Source organism: Sminthopsis crassicaudata, chromosome 6 (genome assembly GCF_048593235.1).
Source record: "Sminthopsis crassicaudata isolate SCR6 chromosome 6, ASM4859323v1, whole genome shotgun sequence".
NCBI classification, from domain to species: Eukaryota; Metazoa; Chordata; class Mammalia; order Dasyuromorphia; family Dasyuridae; genus Sminthopsis; species Sminthopsis crassicaudata.
This window is the reverse complement of record NC_133622.1, coordinates 223,164,108-223,186,419: the sequence shown is the minus strand read 5'-3', so window position 1 is coordinate 223,186,419 and position 22,312 is coordinate 223,164,108. Positions and strand designations below refer to the sequence as shown.

Below are 22,312 nucleotides of genomic sequence, written 5' to 3'. Positions count from 1 at the left end.
AACAGAACCCTCCCTTGTCGCAAGGAAATAACAGATAAAAATACTAATGAGCGTCTCGCCGGTCTGACAAAAAGTGCTTCATGTCGGCCCTGAAGGACGTCACTTTTCTGCCAAGAGGAGGAAAGGCTTGATTTTGCCTTTTTTCTCTTCCACTCTTTTCTTTTTGAGGCAGTTAGGGACACACCGAGTTCGAGACAAGATTTGAACTCGGCTCCTGACTGCAGAGCCCACTGCACTACCCTGTGCCTTTCCTTTATGCGAAGGTGGTCACAGCATAGATTGCTCCCTCTTTGCCCTGCGAGTCTGCCTCAGTTTCCCTGAACCGTTCCTGTTTCTTTTGGTGTGCTCCTTCCCCCAGCATCCACGTGCCATAGTGTCAGCCATTCCCCTAACGGATGGACGGCCGCCCAGCTCGGCCGTCACTTCCCTCTCCTGCCACTGGCTTTAGATCTTCTGATGTAGACCTAGAGCCCTCTGTTGCAGGGAACTATGAGCTGGTCAGTTTGCTGCTGAGCCGGGGAGCTGACCCCCTCCTGAGCATGCTGGAAGCCAACGGGATGGCCTCCTCCCTCCACGAGGACATGAACTGCTTCAGCCACTCCGCAGCCCACGGGCACAGGTACGTCCGGCGCCCCCTCAGGGTCTCGGGCCATCGCCGGAGAAGGAGGCTCCGCTGCAGACCGGGGGAGGCGGGTGGGGGGGATCAGTTGTCAGAACAGGGCCTGATGCTTTCTGGGCGATCAGAGGGGAGCAACACTGCTTCCCCAACCTGTCAGCCAGTTGCTGTTCAGAGGTGTAAGGACCGGGTAGGCCTAAAAACGGCACACGTGGCCCCGTTCCTTGCGCCATCCATCCTGCCCACCTGAATCCGTGCCCGGCCCAAGAACAGGTTCCTCTCTGCAGAAAAGCCCCATTTAAGTTTAAAATTTATCCTTTTTCTCATTAATAAATGCTTCTTCATTCACTGTTACATAAAACAGCGGAAGGGGAGTTGGACTCATTGGTCTCCATGATTTCTAGCTTGAAACCCATGATCCTTTTAGTATTTAGAGAATTCTCTTTTTCCCATTTGCTCTTATTTTTCTGTCCTAACGTAATTCATACAACAATGTGCGTTAAAAAATAAACTAAAAAAATTCAGTCCGCCATCTGCAACCCGAGAAAGCGCCAAGGAGACTGGCCGTGAATCGGCACACGCTGTGTCCCTTCCTTTCTCAGTCTCCCCTGGTTTTTCCCTTTTGCTCTGATTTTTCTCTCCCAACATGATTCATAAAACAATGTGTATGAAAACAAAATACTAAGGAGAATTCAGAGCCGGGAGGGACGCGAGAGCCGGGAGGGAGCGAGGGGGTGAGCGGAGCCAACCCCATCAGGTTACAGATTGTGCTGAGAATCAGAAGTAACGGGGAGGGGGCGATGGGCGGAATCTGGCAGCAGAGAGGGGGAGGGGCAGGATGGAGAAGGGGACGGAGGCAAGGAAGGACCAGGTTATCCTTCTACCTGTCCAAGAACACACTTCTGGCCTTCCTGGGTCCCATATGTGTAGGAAGAGCGCCCACTGGTGGCCACTTGGAGGAATGGCCCTGCTCTGCCTCTCTGGAACTAACTCCGGGCATTTCTCTCTTGTGGGGTTCAGTTTCTGCATCTGTACAATGGGGGGGTCGCACTAGTTGATCTGAGACCCTCCCAGCTCCCAGTTTCTATGAGTGACTAGGAGATAAGGAATAGCGAAGAAAGGTCTTTGCCTTCTCCCTGCATCTCTAAAGCAGAATAAGAGTTCAGAGATGTCAAAGGAAAACCGTAACTGTTGCTTTTGGGCGGGGGGGGGGGGGGGGGGGGAACGGTGGAGGGGAAAGTCTAAGAGCTGGCCCTGCAAAAGCCCACGTGGAGTTTCGAGGGCCCTCGTCTCTGTAGACTTAGACCGGCCCAAGGCTGGGTCCAGTAAGTGTGTGCAGGCCTTGATCGTCCCCAGCAAACGTCCACGGATTGGCCGTTCAAATGCTTTAACCATCCATGCAACGGAGAATTGTTTAAGCACTAAAAGGATCGTGGGTTTCAAGCTAGAAAGGATCGTGGAGACCAATGAGTCCAGCTCTCCCTCCCCTGTTTTACGGAACAGTGAACGAAGAAGCATTTATTCAACCTTTATTAACGTCTGATAAACTGACAACTGTTGAGGCTACAAATATACAGAATGGGCAACTCGGGTTCTCCTGATTCCAAGTCCAGTGTACTATCCACTACACCACACTGCCTTTTGTCCTGCGAACATCACTGAGGAGGATCCCTGGGGGAGCTTTACGATGGAGCCGAGATAAGACATGACCACAAATACCGAAAATCCATGATCGGGTGTGATCTTTGGAGAGTGAGCGATCCTTTGTGATTGAGGATTATCTGGAGGAGATACATTTATCTCTAGAAAGTTATTGGTGTACACACGCACGCACACACACGTGCACACGCACACACACACACACAAACACACGCACACACGCACATGCACACACACATGCACGTGCACGCACACACGTGCACACACGCACACGTGCACACATGCAAATGCGCATGCACGCACATGTACACACGCACACACGTGCACACGCACACACAAACACACATGTGCACACACAATTTATGATTTATTTTATACAGAGCATTGAAAGTGGATCTTTTCAAGTTCATGAGGAAACTCTGAACCAATTCAATACAGTCTTAGAAACTTGCTGGGAGATTATGTCCAGGGTGTCACAGCCAGAAGGTGTTGGGGGTAAAACCTGAACTCGAACCTTCCTGGCTCCAAAGCCAGCTTTCCACACACTAAACCACAGCGCGCTCTCAGAATTTGCATGTAGCTTGTAGTTATCAATGTATTTTGTCTGTCTTTACTCATTGATCTCTAAGTTACATTTCCCCAACAGAGTAGAAGCTCTTTGAGGCCGGGGGCTGCCCTCTCATTTCCTCAGTGTTTAATACTCATTTGTTTGGATGAATGGATTAAAAGACAGATGAGTGGATAGATGGACAGATGGATGGATAGATGTAGATACGGGTGGATGGATGGATGGATGGATAGGTAGACAGATGGGTGGCTAGATGGACAGATGGATGGATGGACAGATGGCTGGCTAGATAGGCAGGTGGATAAATGGGTGAATAGATGGCTAGTTAGACAAATGGGTGAATAAGCAAGTGCATTCTGGGATGCATGCCCATGAGTTTTCTCATTTCTCTCGTTGCCTTCTCCATTCCTGTCCTACAGAAATGTCCTGAGAAAGCTCCTGACGCAGCCACAGCAGTCAAAGGCCGACGTCCTCTCCCTGGAGGAGATTTTGGCCGAGGGCGTGGAGGAGAGCGACACTTCGAGCCAGGGCAGTAGCAGCGAGGGCCAGATCCGGCTCTGCAGGACCAGGATGAAGGCCCTGCAGGAGGCCATGTACTACAGTGCAGAGCACGGCTACGTGGACATCACCATGGAGCTGAGGGCCCTCGGTAAGCTCCCAGAGGCCACTCCTTCCCCGCTCTTCCTCAGAAAAGGCAGAAGGAAGTTGCCTTTCCTTATCCCTGTGCGCGGGGGAGCTTGACTCAGTCAGATGCTAGTGCTTGCGCACAGAACCCGTGGCGGACTGGAAAAGTGACCCCTGTGTAAGCAGAAGTGACACGGCAGGACGCAGAGCCGGGAATGCCTCGTGCCCCCCCGCTGTACGCGGCAGGAAGCGCGCAGGTAGCCCAGATCCAGAGCTCCCTCTGGCCCTATCAGGGTACATCTCACCTGGTCTCTGGGTCCAGTCCCCAGTTACATAGCAGGTGCCTAGTAAATGTTTGTTGATTTACTGATTCAGGGTCCTGCTGGCCGGCCCCAAACAGAAACGATTTCAGTAAGAGGGACGGAAGGAAAAAGCAAAGTGAGCAGATTGGATCCTGCCCCTTCTATTATCAGCAGTTTGACCAGATTGACCTCAGTTTGTCTGTCTATTAAATGGTCACAAAACTGACCCCAAAGGAGTATGGTGGGGCTCACTGGCACCCCTAATGCCCCCATCCCTGCCCCGTCGTGGCTGGGAAAACGAGATGTAATCTCCCTCTAATCGCCGAGAATATCATTAGTTTTCAGTGGTGAACTTTGCCGAGCAGCCTTCAATTACTCCGAGCTCGCTCCGCCACGCTCCCAGGAGCCCGTAAACAGTAATTATGTTCTATCTGCAGCTCACAAACATCCCAGCAGTCCGGCCGGGAGGAGAGCCTGGGTGACGGGCCCCAGCTCTCGCCCAAGAGCGGGCTGCTGGAGGGCTGGGGGCGGCCCCCGGCCTGGAGAGCGCAAGCTCGCCCAGCAGATGGATCTGCAATGGGGCCCCCGTGCCCGGCTGTCGAGGCGCAGGGCGGGCTCCCCCAAGCTCCCACCGAGGCCATTCTTCTCACTTGGAACCCGAGCTCGACCTCCTGCCTTGTCAGCCGAGGGCCATAAGAGTGAATTAAAGCTTTCATTACGGGCTAGGGCTGAGCTCCGATGGGACGGAGCTCACACGGCTCGGCAGGGAAAGCCTGGGGCAAGCTGCAGCGGGGAGCACGGGCTGGGCCGGGCCCTGGGGCCGGCCTGCCTGCCACCAGCTAAGCCACTTGTGGTCTCTGGGCCTCAGTTTCCCTAACTGTAGTGTGAGGGGGAGGAACTACACGACCTCTGAGGTCTCACCCCTAAAGTCTTCTCACACAATCAAGGACTTGGGAGCTTAGGGGCAGGAGGGAGACGAGTATGGCCCAGACCTACGGTTTCCTTTCTGTGGAAGTGCAGGACCCTGATCCCCAAGGCAGACGGGCAGCTCGTCTCTCACTTGGGGCCTGGGCAGTTACCAGGAGCACTGAGGGGTGACGAGGGCCCAGGGCAGTGAGCAGTGGAGAGCGAGCCCTCATAGCCCTTAGGGGCTGCCCATCGCTCTGCACGGTTGTGCAGCCCACGTGACAAGAGCCACGGTGGCCCTCATTTCACAGAAGAGGAAACCGAGGTAGCTGCTAATTCCCAGAGGGGGCTCTCGCCCCCTTCCCCACAGGTGTCCCCTGGAAGCTCCATGTCTGGATCGAGTGTCTGAGGACGTCCTTCTCTCAGTCTCGATACTCTGTGGTCCAGAGTCTGTTGAGGGAGTTTAGCACCATCAAAGAGGAAGACTACAATGAGGAGCTGGTGACCGAAGGCCTCCAGCTCATGTTTGACATCCTCAAGACCAGCAAAGTGAGTGGCCCTGCTCCCCTCCCCCCAGAGACCACCCGCGTTCCCAGCCCCAGCCCTGCCCTCATCCCCCAGCACCCTCAGAGGCCTGGGAGTGTTTGCTCTGAGCCGGGGCCCAAAGCGCAGCTCGTGGAGGGCCGGCTTCCCGGAGACAAAGGGCCGTGGGGGAGCCTAACCCGGGCCTGTCTGTGCCTCCACCCCGATACAGAACGACTCCATCATCCAGCAGCTGGCCAGCGTCTTCACCCACTGCTACGGCAGCAGCCCCATCCCCAGCATCCCGGAGATCAGGAAGACCCTGCCGGCCCGCCTAGGTAACCCAGCCCCCGGCTTTGCACACCGCCCTCCTCCTCCCGGCCCCCTCCCTCCTCTCTCCGTTTCCTCCTTTTCCTTTTCTCAGACTGGCTCTGTCCAGCCTCACGCAGCTCTCTGGGTGATACTGCCCATCCGTCTCACCCTCCGCCATCCCCTTGTCCTTTGGCCTTCAGTCTTTCCGGATCGAGGCTTTTCCAGCGAGTCGCGGGTATTTCAGCTTCAGCTTCAGGGTTTGCCCTTCTAGGGAACAGCCCGAGCTCCCTTCTTTAAGCACTGGCTGGGTTCGTCTCCTTGCTGTCCAAGGGGCTCTGGGAAGTCGCCTCACGATCCACACATTTCCACCTCTAACCTCTCCCAGATTCCCAGAGTCAGCCCTCAGGAAGTAGGGCAGCACGGTGTCCTCAGAAGGCTACAGGACGGAGGAGAGGGTGACCTGCCTTGTGGGGTGGAGAAATTGAGAGTTAAGAGGCTAAAGAAACCTCAGAGCCCATTTAGTCTAATATTTTACAGAGGGAGAAACTGAGGTCCAAGAGGCTAAATGAAGAGAAATGAAATGAAGAGGCTTAGGAAGCATGTAGTCTTATATCATTTTACAGATGGGAAAACTGGCCCGGAGAGGTTTAAGTGGCTTGCCTCATGTCCAGGACACCGTGGCCGCCTCTCCCCAGACGAAGTAACTCGCCACACTTGTTTGAATGATACATATATTGCCGAAAGGCAGTGGACGTGAGCCCGAGTTCCGATCTCGTCACAGCCCCTTCCTAGCTTGTTACTTTGGGCTCGTCCTAGGGGCATTGGGACAAGGGCAAGAGCGGGTGTCCCAGCGGGAAGAAGCCGAGGGCTGGAGCGACTCCTTTTAAATTCTGCCCAGTGGCTGGTTCTTCCTGCTCTCAGGGTGCTTTGGTTTTCCCCCCTAGCCCTTCCCCAGCATGTGCTGCTTTACAGCAGAGTATGCAGCCACGGAGGGTAGGGGTGATCCCCTTCTTGCCTTTGCATTCCCAGCACACAGTAGGATTTTGAGACGCGGAGATGTCGGGCTGGGAGGGACTAGGGGCCGCATCCAGCCCCCACTCTTTTACAGATAAGGAAACTGAGGTAGAGTTTGGTGCTACCAAAGAGCCAAGTCTTCACTAATGATCGTGTGTCTTCAGAAGTGGCTCCGTGGGGTGGCCATGGTCACGGTCCCATTACGGAGGAGAGCTTGCAGGACCATCGAGGTCAAATAGCGCAGCCCTCTGGGACTGGACTAAGGGAGGGCACCCAGACAGGAAGGCTCTGCCCACAGCACCACCCTGCCTGCCACTCCTGGGACCGCGAGCTGGGGCTGCTAATCCTGAGCCTCTCTTCTTCCTCTGCCTTTTCTCCCCCAGATCCTCATTTTCTGAATAACAAGGAGATGTCGGACGTGACCTTCCTGGTGGAAGGGAAGCTGTTTTACGCACACAAAGTCCTGCTGGTGACGGCTTCCAACAGGTGAGGGACTCCTGCCTCGTGTGATTCCCCTAACGAATTAGATGAGTTAGAAAAGCCAAAGAATGAGAAATCATTTCTCCGTGTTCCTGCTGTGTTAATACCCGATAGAGAAAAATCCCAGCAACTGGGCAGAGGGCTGGTAAGATTGAAATCGCTCCGGCCCTTTGGAACTGAAAATAAAATTGAATTAAAAAAAAAAGGAAAAGCTTCTAGCTTAGGGTCACCCCCCCCAACTCTGCAGGAAAATGTTTAATGTTTAATGATTTAGTAGATCTAGGAAGGAACTGGAATCCTTTCAATAAGTAGACCTCTTGGTGAGAGCCCCGGAGAGAAGGTGATCTTGCTATTGTGGGTGCTTTTATGATCAGAAAACAGCAATCTTTGGGAGTGGAGGCGCTGACCTTCTGCCCAAGGGAGCCCACGGTACTCCCACAAAGGGGTGGCTCCAGCCTCCTGCAACCGTGGCTCAGTGGAGAGCAGAACGTCAACACCGCCATCATGGGGATTCATTTGGACGATTTTTCTGAAATGATTAAAAGAGATCTTTGCCAGAGTGGGCGGGAAAGTGAGCGGAGAAGTCATCGGGGGGCCTTGATGTGTAAAGAGCGGGACACGAGAGGAGGGCCTCTCAGAAACCGTCTTCTGTCTCGCCTGCCTCAGGTTCAAGACCCTGATGACCAATAAGTCCGAGCAAGATGGCGACAGCAGTAAGACCATCGAAATCAGCGACATGAAGTATAACATTTTCCAGGTGGGCTCAAAACCCCGGGCTGATTTTGGAGGGAAATGATGCTGCTGACCCAGGAGCGGGAAGGCATTTTCCCAGGCCACCTCATGCCAGTGCAAGTGTAGACCACCTTCGCTTCTTAACCACCCTTGTGGCCTTAAGTTACTTTAGTTCCCAGTGTACGGATCTAGCGCTGAGACCTCAGAGTCAGCTAGTCCAACCCCTTCATTTCCAGAGAGGTGACTTGGAATCACAGTTCTAGAGCAGGGACAGCCTTGAGAGGACCATCCAGTCCCTTCCCCTCATTCAGAGAGAAAGATCCTGAAGCACAGAGAAGTTCCTGAATCATCGCCCAAGATCACACAACTCTTTGTGTACAAAGTGCTTTTCCTCCCAGCATCCTCATGATTGATGGTCCCATTTTACAGATGAGGAAAACAACACTAGCAGTGTCTTGGCAAGATCACACGATTAGTTTTTATTAGACTCGGGATTTGAACCCAAGTTTCTAGCCTGTGCTTGCCACACTAAGGCAGGCTCTCTGCTAAATAGGATGTTCCCGGTATAACCCGATGGCATTTTTATTGGGGTTCCTGGAAGTGATGGAGTGGTATGGCTACAGTGACTCCAGTGGGGGACAGGGCCAGGGCCACAGAGGAGGAAAGCAAGCAGGGCGAATATGGGCCCAAATCAGAACACTCCCCTTCCAGTGGTTCCCCCGACTGCAGCATGGGCGCCTCTCACAGGGCCCTCTCTCCCTCTCTGGCCAGGTCTTTCCTAGCACAAATCCCAAGCGTCAGAGCCGGGGACCTGGCATTTACTCTTGGAAGGACCGAAAGCCAGCCTGGTGTCTCTCTGGAAGATTCTGGCTGGCCTTCTGTCAACTTCCCTGTTCTTAGGCGAGCTCAGGGAGATTTTTCCATTGGAAGGAGGGGCCAGGGGAACATGTCAAAGTGGCCCCGTCCAGGTTTCTGGTCCTGACTTATAAATCAGGAAGGAAAGTGACAGCGAGAGGGGCTCCAGACTAGCTCTCCCCAGCCCTCACACGGCCCCCCAGAGGGCTGAGGAGCTCAAGGCTTTGCTACTCCCCCACCACCCCCTGGGCCCCTTTGCCAGGGGGCTGCCCCGAGGCTAACCTGTGGCCCAGGCTCTCCTGGGAGGTCCCCAGCCTGTGGAGTCCCAGCTCCAACAACAGACCACGTGAACACTCCCAGCCCCTGCCAGAAGGGCCCCTGCCCATCAAAGCCAGCTCATCTGGTCTTCCCCTCCCTCCCCCCTCTTTCTTTGTGCTTCCATCCTCTTTGTTGTATTACTCTTCCCTTCTTCATCCATCCCTCTCCCCCTGTTTGGGGAAGGGAGGGGGTGGGGGAAAGGCTCATCTGGACAGGAAGCTGGAGGTTGGGAGAAATAGGATCCCGTGTTTGGATTTGTGGAGGGAGCGGCCTTTTCGACCTCGATTTTGAGGGAGCCGGCCCACTGGGGAGACCTGGACGAGCCCCGTGCGGCTCCCGGCCTCCCTTCCCCCAGGGGCTGCGTTTCTTTCCCTCCTAGACCCTCTGGTGCCTCTAAGAGCCCCAGAGGCACCACCTTAATGGGGAGAAGCTTGGCCAAAGCTTCTGTTTACCCGCTCCTGCTAGTTGCCAGCCGGTTGCTGGGTCTGTTTCCTTAGTGGAGCATGAGGGATTCTCCCCCCCCTTCTCTCTAACTGAGCAGCTCTGTGTAAGCTGGGCCCCAGCCTCCGCAATGCAGCAAATAGAGTCCTCTGGCAGAACAAACCCCCCGTGGCCTCCCCTCCCTGCTGCCGCTCTGTCAAGGACCCCAGAGAGCCACCCACGGGGGCCGGACCCCCTCCCAAACTCCTCCTCCCCATCCCTTGAACCTCCTCCACTTGGAAAGGGCTCTCCCTCCTTGCCAGGTTTATCCCAGGCCGCGAGGCCAAATTTGGTCTGGAGCCCCTCCTCCCTGGCTTCTGCACCCAGGGAGCTAACACCAGCACGAGCTTGTCCTGGAGGCTGGGAGGAATGGGGTGTGACTGGGGCCCCGGCTGCATCAGCCGGCTGGGCCTCTGGAACCGCAGCCTGAGACTTGGGGGGCATAGGAGAGCGGCTCCCATTTCCTGAGCTTCCACCAGGCCTCTCTCTCCACCCCCATCAGGATATTTGGACAAACCTTTATAGGCTCAGGTCTCAAGGGAGAAGGGAAAGCTTTCGTGCCCGACCCCCTGGTCCCATAGGCGAGGGCCAGAAGGAAGGATGCCCAAAGTCACACGTCGTCCTGCCCATTTTCCATCCGCCTCGAAAGCCTTCGGGTTTCCGTCTGCTTTTCTCCCAGCTATTCTTAATCTGTGAGGCCTGGGAGGAGGCCCTGACACGGCAGAGGGGCCGGCGGGAGGGATCCGGTCAAGGGCAGCCAGAGAGCAAAAGCCTCTTTGTGCTTCCTGCAGCTCATGTGTCGGGCTACGGTGCGAGGATCACAAGGCTTCATGCTCCAGGGGCTGGGAGGATGGTCTTGACCAACCCCCCTGTTTTATAGATGAAGGAACCGAACCCCAGAAGATTAAGTGATTTGCTCAACCAGGTAGCAAGCAGCCAGTCTGCAATTTGAACCTGGACATCTGGAGAGTCTGCTGGGAGAAAAGAGCATTAATACCCCCAAAAAGGCAGGAAGGGAAAGGAGACACGAGCTCAGTCCATGTGGGTCTCTGTTTTTTAAGAAGAGAAAGAGTGTTGAATTTGGAATCCCAGACTCTCAGTCCCTTCTCCTCCACCGAGGTGACCAAAAATCCCAATTCTCCAAGTCTCAGTTTCCTCATTTATAAAGAGAAAGCTCCATGTTGAAGCTCTTGGACTGTGACCTCAGCGTAATCTCTATGGGAACCCAAATCTAGCTCCTTCCCGGTCACCCCCGAAGCTCTCTGGGGTGGGGCCGACCCTCACGGTGCACCTCCCTCTGTTTCAGCTGATGATGCAGTATCTCTACTACGGAGGAACCGAGTCCATGGAAATCCCCACCGCTGACATCCTCGAGGTGAGCCTGCCGCCGCGTCCTCCCATTGTCCCCCCCCCCCAGTGGGGGGGAGAGGCAGCTTGTTCCCGCCTCCGGCCCCCGGAGTGCCTCCCACGTGGCCCCTCCAGGGAGTGAGCTCACCATTAGAGCAGGTTTTCCTGCAGTTCTTTGGGAATTCCCGCCACCTGTTTAAAGGGAAATCCCAGTAAAGCACCTCATGGGGTGGGAGGAGCAGGAGTGCCTCGAGCCTTTGGGAGATCCCCCTAGCTGAGCTCCTGGGAGTGGAGGGGGAGGGCTAGCCAGGAAAGGAGCCCCCTTCTCACGTTAGAAGCATCAGCCAGAGAGAAGGGGATTCTGGGGAGATCCACCGCGGTCCCATTGGGCCGCTCATACGAGAGCGTCAGCCTCTCCCCTCCCTCGGGATCCCATCTCAAGCCCCGAGACCATCCTGACCCTTGAGCAGGGTCCAGGACAGGAAAGCCGACCCTCACCGTATCCAGGACACGTAACCTCGTAGGGCAGACGGGGCCGATGAGGAAGGCCGGCCGCCATTTCTGGGGTGAATCGGGCTGCTCTAGGGAACGGGGAGAACACACAGCACCCTCCTGACCGCTGCCCCCTCTGCCCCCCCAGCTGCTGTCGGCCGCCAGCTTGTTCCAGCTCGACGCCCTGCAGAGGCACTGTGAGATCATGTGCTCGCAGACCATCAGCATGGAGAGCTCCGTGAACATCTACAAGTACGCCAAGGTACGGAGAGGGCTCCGGCCGTTCCGCCATCACCCATGCGTGAGGATTTGCTGTACCGCAGCTGGGAGATGGGGAGGGGGGCTGCAGAGCGGGTCCCAACTGCTCATTGTCCCCGGGAGCTTCACTCACGAGTGGCAGCGGGCCCAAACACCCCACAAGGCCTTCTGCCCCGGGCTCCCCGTCTCCTTCCATGGCAGCGACCCCTCCCCTGCTCTTTCCCGTGGGGCAGACTCGGTGCCAGGACCTCAGAAACCTGGCCGGCCGAGGCATTGGGCGCAGTGACTCGTGGACCTGCGGGGGGAGTGTCACACGGGGGGTCAGCCCTTCCCAGACACCGTGCTGTGGGATTCTGGGAGAGCCGTCCACATCCGGGAAATGGGGCAGTAATACTCCTCCCTTAGAGAGCCGGGAAACCAGAGGGCTTTGCAAGCCTTTGGGATGAATTCTGGGTCTCTGGTTCTGTAAGTCTTGGCTTGGTCCGGCGCTGGGCAAGCAGTCCGGCTGAGGCAGAACCGGGCTTGGCGAACCTTAAAACTCCCTAGAAATGTAGTCTTGGGGGGGGGTGAGGGGGAGATGCTTGTGGTGATGATGGAGGCACCCAGCTTGGACACCTCCCTAACCGGATGAGCCGCCCCGCCCCCAAGGAGCTTGTTTCTGCTAAAAAGCGCAAGTTCCAGAAGCTGGAACCCCCCCCCCCCCCAGAGGGGCAGGGGCAGCGCCCTGGGGTTGTGGCTCGCTTTCCTCATCTCACCCGTGACCGTTCTCCCCCCAGATCCACAACGCCCCCGAGCTGGCTCTGTTCTGCGAGGGCTTCTTCCTGAAGCACATGAAGGCCTTGCTGGAGCAGGACTCCTTCCGGCAGCTCATCTACGGCCGCAGCAGCAAAGTGCAGGGACTGGACCCCCTGCAGGACCTTCAGAACACGCTGGCCGAGCGCGTGCACTCAGTGTACATCACGTCCCGGGTGTGAGTGGCCCACCGGCCCGGGCCCGAGGCCGCCAGCCTCCCGACGCTCGGGCCGGGGGGCACCGAGGGCAGCCCATCCTCAGCACAGAACTCTCTATGGGGAAGGGAAGGGTTGTGGTAAAGGCTGGCCAGGTCGGCGCCAGCCTCGAGGGCACCATGGGCATCCGGATGCCCCAGGGGAGTCGTGTGTCCGTGGCAGAGCTTGGCCCGCTCCCCATCTCACAGCTCATGTATATATCTCTGTCCCCGCCCATCTCCGCCTGTGCCAGGCTCAGGCTTGCCCCGCGGGTGGGCACTCACTCAAGCTGAAAGGGTGATGCTCTTCCGCCGCCAAAGGTGGGCGCTTAGTTCCCTCCCGCCGCTCTGCCTTGTGCCCCATTTGTGGGTAGCTCAGCCCTGAAGGGCCATCTTCATTTGGGCCGCCTCTCCCCTCAGTTCTATGGGTTCACTGGAGGGTGGGCAGCGATGGGAAGCCTGCATTTCGGGGTTGCGACTTTTCCCGAGGGCGATGGCAGGGTACCCCCAGTCCCCAGCATCCCCCTTGCACCTGCCCCGAGAGGGGCTATTCGTGCTCCCGATGGGAGTGACCTTCCCACAGGGATGCGAGTGCGGTCGCCCTCTGGTTCGGGACTTGGGGGGAGAGGTCAGGGACAGAGATGTGCCCCTTGGGACAGGGTGGCGACGGCTGGTTTTTATTGGGAAGGGAAAGGATGTAAGTGGAGGAAGGTCGGAGGTGAGACAGCAGCAAGAGGGAGCTCACGGTTGCCTCTGCATTGCCCGGTCTTTGAGGCCATGGGCAGGGGGAGAGTCCGGGTAGGGGCCAGGGCTGAAGCAGAGCTTCAGCTGGCGGGTCCAGGACCAAGGCCCCGCCCCGGCTGGAAGGAGCTTGTCTTTTGTCTCAGGAAAGGGGAAAGGAAAGACGGGAACCCCACATTCTGGGGCAGGAAGAAGTAGGGAATGAATGGAGGGGAGGCTGCAATATTTCATCCCACGGTCCCACGCTCCCTGGGCCTCCCACTCTGAGAGCCAGGCCGCCGAACTGGGCGTGCGGATGGACCAGAACCGGGTGGGACGGCTCCCGGGCGCCTGGCTCCGTGGGGGGCCGGCCCGGGCTTGCTTAGAGCTCTAACAGTTTATTTATTCACCCAAAGCCACGGGTGGGCTTTTGGGGAGGGAGTGTCCCTGCCCCTGGGCAGCCTGGGAAAAAGCCCGGAATGGCTTGGAATACTGGAAAATAATTTTCAAATTGCTGCTTCGGCAACATGTACAAAGGTATAGGCTCTATTTTATTGCTGTAATATTGTATGATATGTTAACTGTACATTAATTCATGTTGTCATTTATTGTAAATGTATGGGGTTTTATTAACAATAAACACTTGTTAACAAGGAATCTCTGTGCTGGTCTGAGGGAGGAGGCGGGGACCTTGGGGGCCGGGGGGCCGGTGGCTGGGACGGGGACAAAGTCTGGAGCCACTGGAAAGGACTTGAGTTTGGAATGACCTCGCCCTCCTTCCCCAATAAAGGTTTGGACTAAACCTGTCCGGATCGGATCCCCCTAGGTCCAAGTGCTGCTTCCCTAGGGGTAAAACAGGGCAACCCTGGAGCCTTCTCAGGGGCAGCCGTGCCCGGATCACAATTGTAAAAATGCACGTTTCTCTTAGGTTTGGGCACTTTCTGAGCCCGAGGAAGGACGATGAATCTGGGAACGGGTCGGCGAGGGAGGGAATTAGGGGTTTGCTTTTTGTTTCCTCCTGGGAGCTCGGGGAGACCAGCGCCTGCTTTGCTAACTTACTCTGGTACAGAGACCCCCCAGGAGCCCTGCATCAGCCAGGGTGGAGCAGGAGCAGAATCCGACCAGCTTTCTCTGCCCTCCTCCTCAGAAAAAAGGAAGAAAAAAGCCTCTGGCAATGACCTCAGCTGTAGTTACTTGGGATCAGGGCCCGTCTGCCCCTGAGAAGACTCCCGTGAAAGGTCCAAAGGGCAGCGAGCTTGGGCTGAAGAACACAAGAACACACCGGAACCGGTGGGAGCTCGTTTCCTCCGGGGACTCAGTTTCCCCCTCTGTAAAACGAGCGCCCTGGTGGTCTCACTGTTAACTGGTTGCTCCGAGGAAAGAGCTTTGCACCTTCAGGAGGTTCTGCCTGCCCCAGACCCGGCGCGGGCCCGCAGGGACTCTCCGAGAGCAGGGACTCTCCCAGAGCAGGGACTGCGGAGGGTTTTGAGGCCTTAGCTCCTAGCTCAGAACCTGACAGTCCCTGCTTAGGACTTAAATATATATATTCTACATGTGTATGTTCCTTTAAAATCAAATTATAATTATTTTTAAACCTGTAGCTTTGTACATTATTTAAATGTGTGTACACACACGCATGTCGTCCCTAAGGTTCCTCTGTTATTTTCTGCAGAGGCGCCAAACCCCAAGTGTCCGTTCCATGGCAGGAAGACAGGAAGGAACTTGAGAAGTTGCCTGGCCCGGGGGACGGGTGAGGTGGGGGCGATGTGCCCGGGGCCAGTGAGACCGGACCTTCTCTCCCGGCAGGTTCATAAGTCAGGGACGCCCCCCCCCATCCTCCCCGTGGGAGCCAGCACCCCGGCTCCGACCTGCGGGGGGTTTCTCTCGTGGGCAGAGAGTTCAGATCCCGCTCCCCACGCTTCCAAACCAGGACGTGAAAATTCCTCTGATACCCTCTCATGAATGGGGATAATAATAATGGCGCCCAGCTCCCGCTCGTTGGCGCACCGGAAACCACCGCACAGGTGTTAGCTGTAAGCCCGTAGAGCCCGTTCTCTCCCGGCTCCCGTGGGTTTTACACACGAGGCCCCCCAGGGCAGCAAGGAGCAGAGGGAATAACTCCGGGCCCCTCCCACCGGACTGGTCCCTCTGGGCCGCCCGGCCCGCCCCCCTCAGCTCCGGGTTCCAGAGATAAAGGCCCAGGAGGCCGGGCCGCGCCGCTGGCGCGTTCTTCAGCTCTGGGCCAGACGCTCAGTGACCCGGCGGAGACGTGGTGGGCCGAGGGGCTCCGGGGGGCCGGACCTGCCCCGGGGGTGACTGCCTTCTCCCCTCCGCCCCTCCTCCACCCCCACCACCGGCCTCTTCCGGTCCAACCGGGCCAGGGCTGGGGCCAGAACAGGCTGGGGAAGGGAAGGGAGCCCTCCAGCGTGAGCTCGTGTCGCCCTCTGGGGGCCAGAGGGGTGCTGGGCAGCCCCGAGAGCCCAGGATTCCCACAGGCTGGCCTGAGCCCGCAGGGAATGAAGCCCTGCTGGGTGCGCGGTCCCGGGAAAAACCAGTCCGAGCTGCGGGCCGGGACACTCACAATTACCGCAAAGGCGCCAAGCCAGTGGGGGAAGGAGCCCCCACCCCAGAAGTTCCCTGCAGCCAGCCATTAATGTCCTAGATACCGGGGCGGAGGCAGAGGCGGGAGAGCCCGCCTTGGAGCAGGACGTCACGGCTCCGAAGGGAGACCCGCATGAGCGGGGCCCCGAAGCACACTGGGAGACCCAGGGAGAAAGTCGCCCCCCCCCCCAAAAGCGCCTCTGAGCCAACCCCCCTCATCATCTTATCTGGATTTATTTCGGACACCCCCTCCCATCTCCTTGCACTCGGGGGAGGCTTATCAGCCAACATTAGTTGAATTTATTGGTCGGATTAAATCTTCCTCCTTACATTTGGGAACGAGGAGCGTTGGTGGAGGGAGAGAAGGCCCCGACCCCAGTTCGGCCTTCACTCAGCTGTCGCGGCTCCGCGGGCCAAGCCCAGGACCCGTCAGTCACCCCGCCATTCTAAGAGCCTCGGTGGCTCCCTCTCACTGCCCGCATCACACTTAACTCTCCCGAAGCTCTAGCCTCGCTCTGCTGGTGGGCCGGACCCCCGGCGGGAGCGCTCAGGCCTGGGGAAGGCCGGGACCTTACGGCGCCCGCGGTGACCTCGGGCAAACCTCGCTTCCTGCCCGCGGCCCGAGATCCGCGGCGATCCCGCGGACAGAACGCGCTGCAGCCAGAACGAGAGCTGCGGAGACAACGCGGCCAACGCATCCCACCGGCGGCCACTGCTTTTTTCCGTTTTCCCCTCTCCCAGGGTCTTTCCCTTTGGCTCCGATTTTTCTCTCCCAACATGATTCATAAAGCAGTGGGAATTTATGTAAAAAAAAGTGCGGGGGATTAAGGAGCGCGGGAAAGAGCGCTGGGTTCGGGCTTCAGTGTGTCCCATCCCTTGTGTGACCGGAAGTGGTTTTACTGCGCCGGCCCGTTACACGGTAGAAGTTCTCTCCCGTTCTAAGACCCAGGTAATAATAAAGGTTTTCAGAGCTGGAAGGATATTAAGGTTCTGGGTGTCTAGTTCTAGGTCCCGGGAAGGTAAGGCTGCGGTCAGCCTCCCCTCCCCCATGCCGGACCGCCCCACTATCCCACAGTTGGCTCAGGTTGTTGAGGTTGGGGAAAGCTTGGGAACATCCGGGTCCCTCTCCGCCTGCTCCCACAATGCAGCCTTCTCCCCCTCCCCCTCCCGGGAGCACCTGAGAGGGCAGGGGAAGACGTCCCATTTACTCAGCAGCACAGATCGGAGGCTCCCGACCTCCTCGCCATCGCCTGGGCCCGGTCCCGCACTGTCCCGGGGTCCCCGGGCGGAGAAGGTCTGGGGGAGGCCCGCCCGTCCCACCTCCTAAATCCTCAAAGACGGCGCCAACCTGGCGGCCACAAAGACCCGAGTTTGAATCCGACTCAGGTGTAGACCTGGGCTGACCAGTGTTTCTCACGGGGAGAACGGGCTTAGCCCCCAGCTCGGGCTCAGAGATGAGTAAAACGCTTTGCCGAGCTCGGCGAATGTCAGCGGCCGCTCCTCCCCGCAGCTCCCAGACTCTCTGCCCGGCCCCCTCCTCCCGGGCCTTACTGCCCAGCGGGGGGAGGGGGATGACAAGAAAGAGCGCCGGCCGCTGGACTTTTCCGCCTTCGAAGTCTCTCTCCATCCAGTTTCTTCCAATTTGAAACGAGTTCCCCCAAAACAGACGGGGTGGGGGTGGGGTGATCAATCTTCCCATCCTCCACCTGTAAGAAACCACTTAGCGGAGGAAGCCGCCCGCCCCCCCCTTTGAGCAGCCAGCCAGAACGAGCCCGCATTTCTCCAGCCCCGCTAGCTGTCACTCCCCTCCTCCTCTCCCCGCCCCCTCCCGTCTGCCCAGCTGACTCGGCGCCCCCTCTCGGGTCACTAAGGCATCTGCTGGGCCCCCCAGGGCCAGATGAGCGACTGAGGCCGGCCTCTGCCCCTCCCCCCGATGAGCTTTTGTTCCAGGCGCACCAGCCAACCTGGTGACAGCTCCTGGCCCGGCCCATCTGCCTTCATTCCGCCAGGGAGATCCGCTGAGGCAGCGGCGGCCTTACAGCTGTCACTCACTGTCTGCGGCCCAGATGGCGGGCCGGGGACAGGAGGCCCCCCCCCCCCCAGCTGGAGCACGATGCAGCGCCAGAGGCCGCGCCCATGGAGGGGCTCGCTTAACGCCCATCCCCTCCCCCCCAAAATCCATGTTTCAGGGGTGTACCCCGAAGCAGCCCCTGCAGCTGAGCACGCCCGGAGCTGGCCCGGAGGCCCGCCATGACGGCCGTGGGGCCTCCGGGTGACAGCTCTGTAGGCACCCCCTAAACTGACGTCATCATCATCTCCAAACCTTCCCAACTTCTCTTTTTTTTTTTTTTCTTTTGATCATTTGTAATCTCTTTTTTTTTTTTTAATTTTTTATTTTATTTTATAATTATAACATTTTTTGACAGTACATATGCATGGGTAATTTTTTACAACATTATCCCTTGCACTTACTTCTATTCAGATTTTTTCCCTTCCTCCCCCAACCCCCTCCCCCAGATGGCAAGCAATCTTATATATGTTAAATATATTACAGTATAATTTAGATACAATATGTGTGTAGAACCGAATTTTTTGTTGCACAGGAAGAATTGGATTCAGAAGGTAAAAATAACAGATTACACTCATTTCCCAGTGTTCCTTTTCTGGATGTAGCTGATTCTGTCCATCATTAATCAATTGGAATTGAATTAGCTCTTCTCTATGTTGAAGAAATCCACTTCCATCAGCACACATCCTCGTACAGTATCATTGTTGAAGTGTATAATGATCTTCTGGTTCTGCTCGTTTCACTCAGCATCAGTTGATGTAAGTCTCTCCAGGCCTCTCTGTATTCATCCTGTTGGTCATTTCTTATAGAACAATAATATTCCATAACATTCATATACCATAATTTACGCAACCATTCTCCAATTGATGGACATCCATTCATTTTCCAGTTTCTAGCCACTATGAAAAGGGCTGCCACAAACATTTTGGCACATACAGGACCCTTTCCCTTCTCTAGTAGTTCCTTGGGGTATAAGCCCAGTAGTAGCACTGCTGGGTCAAAGGGTATGCACATTTTGATAACTTTTTGGGCATAATTCCAGATTGCTCTCCAGAATGGTTGGATTCTTTCACAACTCCACCAACAATGCATCAGTGTCCCAATTTTCCCACAGCCCCTCCAACATTCATCGTTATTTGTTCCTGTCATCTTAGCCAATCTGACAGGTGTGTAGTGGTATCTCAGAGTTGTCTTAATTTGCATTTCTCTGATCAGTAGTGATTTGGAACACTCTTTCATATGAGTGGAAATAGTTTCAATTTCATCATCTGAAAATTGTCTGTTCATATCCTTTGACCATTTATCAATTGGAGAATGGCTTGATTTCTTATAAATTAAAGTCAATTCTCTGTATATTTTGGAGATGAGGCCTTTATCAGAATCTTTAACTGTAAAAATTTTTTCCCAATTTGTTACTTCCCTTCTAATCTTGTTTGCATTAGTTTTGTTTGTGCAGAAACTTTTTAGTTTGATGTAATCAAAATTTTCTATTTTGTGATCAATAATGATCTCTAGTTCTTCTCTGGTCATAAATTCCTTCCTCCTCCACAGGTCTGAGAGGTAGATTATCCTCTGTTCCTCCAATTTATTTATGATTTCGTTCTTTATGCCTAAATCTTGGACCCATTTTGATCTAATCTTAGTATGTGGTGTTAAATGTGGGTCCATGCCTAGTTTCTGCCATACTAATTTCCAGTTTTCCCAGCAGTTTTTGTCAAATAATGAATTCTTATCCCAAAATTTGGGATCTTTGGGTTTGTCAAAGATTAGATTGCTATTTTTATTCACTATCTTGCCCTGTGAACCTAACCTATGCCACTGATCAACTAGTCTATTTCTTAGCCAATACCAAATGGTTTTGGTGACTGTTGCTTTATAATATAGCTTTAAATCAGGTACACTTAGACCACCTTCCTCTGACTTTTTTTTCATTAGTTCCCTTGCAATTCTTGACCTTTTATTCTTCCATATGAATTTTGTTGTTATTTTTTCTAGGTCATTAAAATAGTTTCTTGGGAGTCTGATTGGTATAGCACTAAATAAATAGATTAGTTCCTTCCCAACTTCTCAACCGCCATCAAGGGCAATGGCGTCCTCCATGGCCCCTTCCTGCCTGCCCCTGCTCTCCCGGCCCAGGTCCTCATCCCTGCTCTTGCAGGCCGGTTTTAATGGCTGACCTCTCTCCATCTCCTTCCCTTCTCCCTCTCTCCATTTCCTGGCTGTGCCCTGTGCCCAGAATGTCCCCTGGGTTTTCTCCACCCTCACATCCAACCCCCACCTTCCGGGCTTCCTCCTGGAGTCAGATCCAAGACCTGCGTCTGCTCCGTCTTCCAGCCCTCCCAGCTCCTAGTGAAGTCAAGTACCCAAGCATTTCCTCATAAGTACCCATTGTGTGATGAGCTGCGGGCAAAGCGAGGCGGGAACAAGCATTTATACAGCACCTACTAGGTGTCAGGCACTGTGCTCAGCGCTTTACAAATCTTATTCTCCTTCAATCCCCACAATAACCCCGGCAGAGGTTCTTTTATTATTCCCATTTTACAGATGAAGAAACTGAAAGCCATTTTCCCAGGGTCCCCCGCCAGTGTCTTAGGCCTAATTTGAATTCGGTTCTTCCCGAGTCCAGAGCACGACTGGGCGACCAGCTGCCCAGAAGGCACCAAATTCAGGAGGGCCGGGAACTGCCTCCCGCAGCCGGGGGGATGTGAGCTGATCCTTGAGTCCAGGAAACACGAGGCAGAGACGAGGCTTGAGGAGACAGCAAAAAGGGCCAGAACGGAGGGAGCGGGCAGGAGGCGGCCCGGACCGCGGCCAGGCTTGAAGGAGGGAGGTGAGAGCCCGGGCCCGGATGTTAGACCATGACGTTAGCTGCATCGGATATATCTAAATGAAGATTTGTTGTTGCATACTTCCTGTCTTCTGGTGTGATTAACCCATAAGCATTATACATCTTAGGACCCAGGTCTGGACGAACAAAGTAATTGGGTAATCTGGAGGCCAAGTTCAGTTTGCCGTCTCTCCTGGTATACTCAGGCAATGGGATGTTGGTCATCAAATCTTCAAACCGAGAAGGCATCATATCTCTGAAATCTCCCCCCGCCCCCCCCCTGTGGGTGACTCAATCCCTGGGCGCTCCGGACGAGGGGGCGGGGCACTGACGGGTACTGAAGGTGCGAGAGGAAGCAAGAAGGTGGCCAGAGGTGGGAGACCGAGAGCAGCTGCAACCCCCCTCTCTTCCCCCCCCCCATGACCTCGGGATCCCCGCTAAGCTGCTTTTCACGGCCTTTCTTTTCCCGTGCGCCCCTTCTAGAGCCCTGAAGGTCAGCCGCAGGACGGGATCGGGCGCGGAGGCCCTCCTCAGCCCAGCTGCCAAGCCCCCCGGCGCTTCTGCACAGCCATCGTCCACAAAGTGGCAGAGGCAGCCACAAGGGGGCGCTCTCCAGGCCTCTACTTTAGACCTGACGGTGGGACGCGGGAGCCCCGGGCCCAGGACCCCCCAGTACAGCGAACCCTCATCAGAAAAGGTGCGGCTCTGGGAGCAAAGCAGGACGGAACCAGCCCAAAGGAAACTGAAGTAAATGCCAAAACTAGAGACGCCCCCAATGTTGGGGGCGGGGGGGGGGGGGCGGGTACTGCCTGTGTCCGGGCTGAGGCAGCGCTCTGAGGTCACGGCAGCCTGGTCAGGCAATGACGTCACTCCGGCCCTCTCAAGAACCAAGGAAGACGACCAGCCGCAGTAGCGCCCCCTGCAGGACTCCCCGACGGCAGGCTGGGCACCAGCACTAATCAGTGTGAACACCACAAAAGCCCGCCCCGAAGAACTCCCGCTAATTGTCTTCTTCCCTTCTACTCTGGGTTTGGCTGCCCGCACACAGCGGCGTCTCATACGTGTTTACGGGCCGCTTCCGTGAGATTCGGAGCGACATTTGTCTGAAGTTGTATGAATGATAAGAGACAGAGACAGACACACACAGACAAGAGATGGAAAGAGAGGCAGAGATAGACAAACTGGGAGACAGTGTGTTAGGGGTCATAGGTAGTCATCACTGTTTAAGTATTTTTACGGGGGTGGGGGGGTGGGGAGGGGAGGAACAAGGCATTAATAAGATAATTTTAGAAAAAGAGGGAAAAGAACTTTTGGCCTAAAGGCTCATCCTGTAACATCTGGCCTGAGGAAGTTCGCACCTTTGTTCCAAACGCATTCTGACTCACCTAAGACTGGGTGGCCCCATTTGGGAGAAGCCTTGGAGATGGGGAGATTCATTTTCTGCCTGTCTGTCCCTCTCTGCCCTTCCAGCTCAGGCTGAGCTCACAGAACACCGAAGGGGACCATGGCCCTTCTGACCCAGTAGCCAGACTGGAAAGCGGTCAGATTTTTAGGGGAATAGCAGCCCCTTCTCCACTGCACCAGCTTCACAGCTCAGCCCTCTCCCTGAACAGAAGGCCGGAGAGA

The 22,312-nt window shown here is 55.8% G+C and overlaps 1 protein-coding gene across 1 annotated transcript in view; it reads left to right on the top strand.

Annotated features, from left to right (window-relative positions):
* ABTB2 (ankyrin repeat and BTB domain containing 2) overlaps positions 1 to 13,843 on the top strand; it is a 175,800-nt gene extending 161,957 nt beyond the window's left edge. The window contains 9 exon segments of the mRNA XM_074276157.1: positions 484 to 619; positions 3,263 to 3,492; positions 5,046 to 5,224; positions 5,430 to 5,535; positions 6,907 to 7,009; positions 7,670 to 7,760; positions 10,695 to 10,763; positions 11,376 to 11,489; positions 12,262 to 13,843. Of these exon segments, the coding sequence (XP_074132258.1) occupies positions 484 to 619; positions 3,263 to 3,492; positions 5,046 to 5,224; positions 5,430 to 5,535; positions 6,907 to 7,009; positions 7,670 to 7,760; positions 10,695 to 10,763; positions 11,376 to 11,489; positions 12,262 to 12,459 (1,226 nt within the window). The 3' untranslated portion in view covers positions 12,460 to 13,843.
* Positions 13,844 to 22,312: the final 8,469 nt, after the last annotated feature.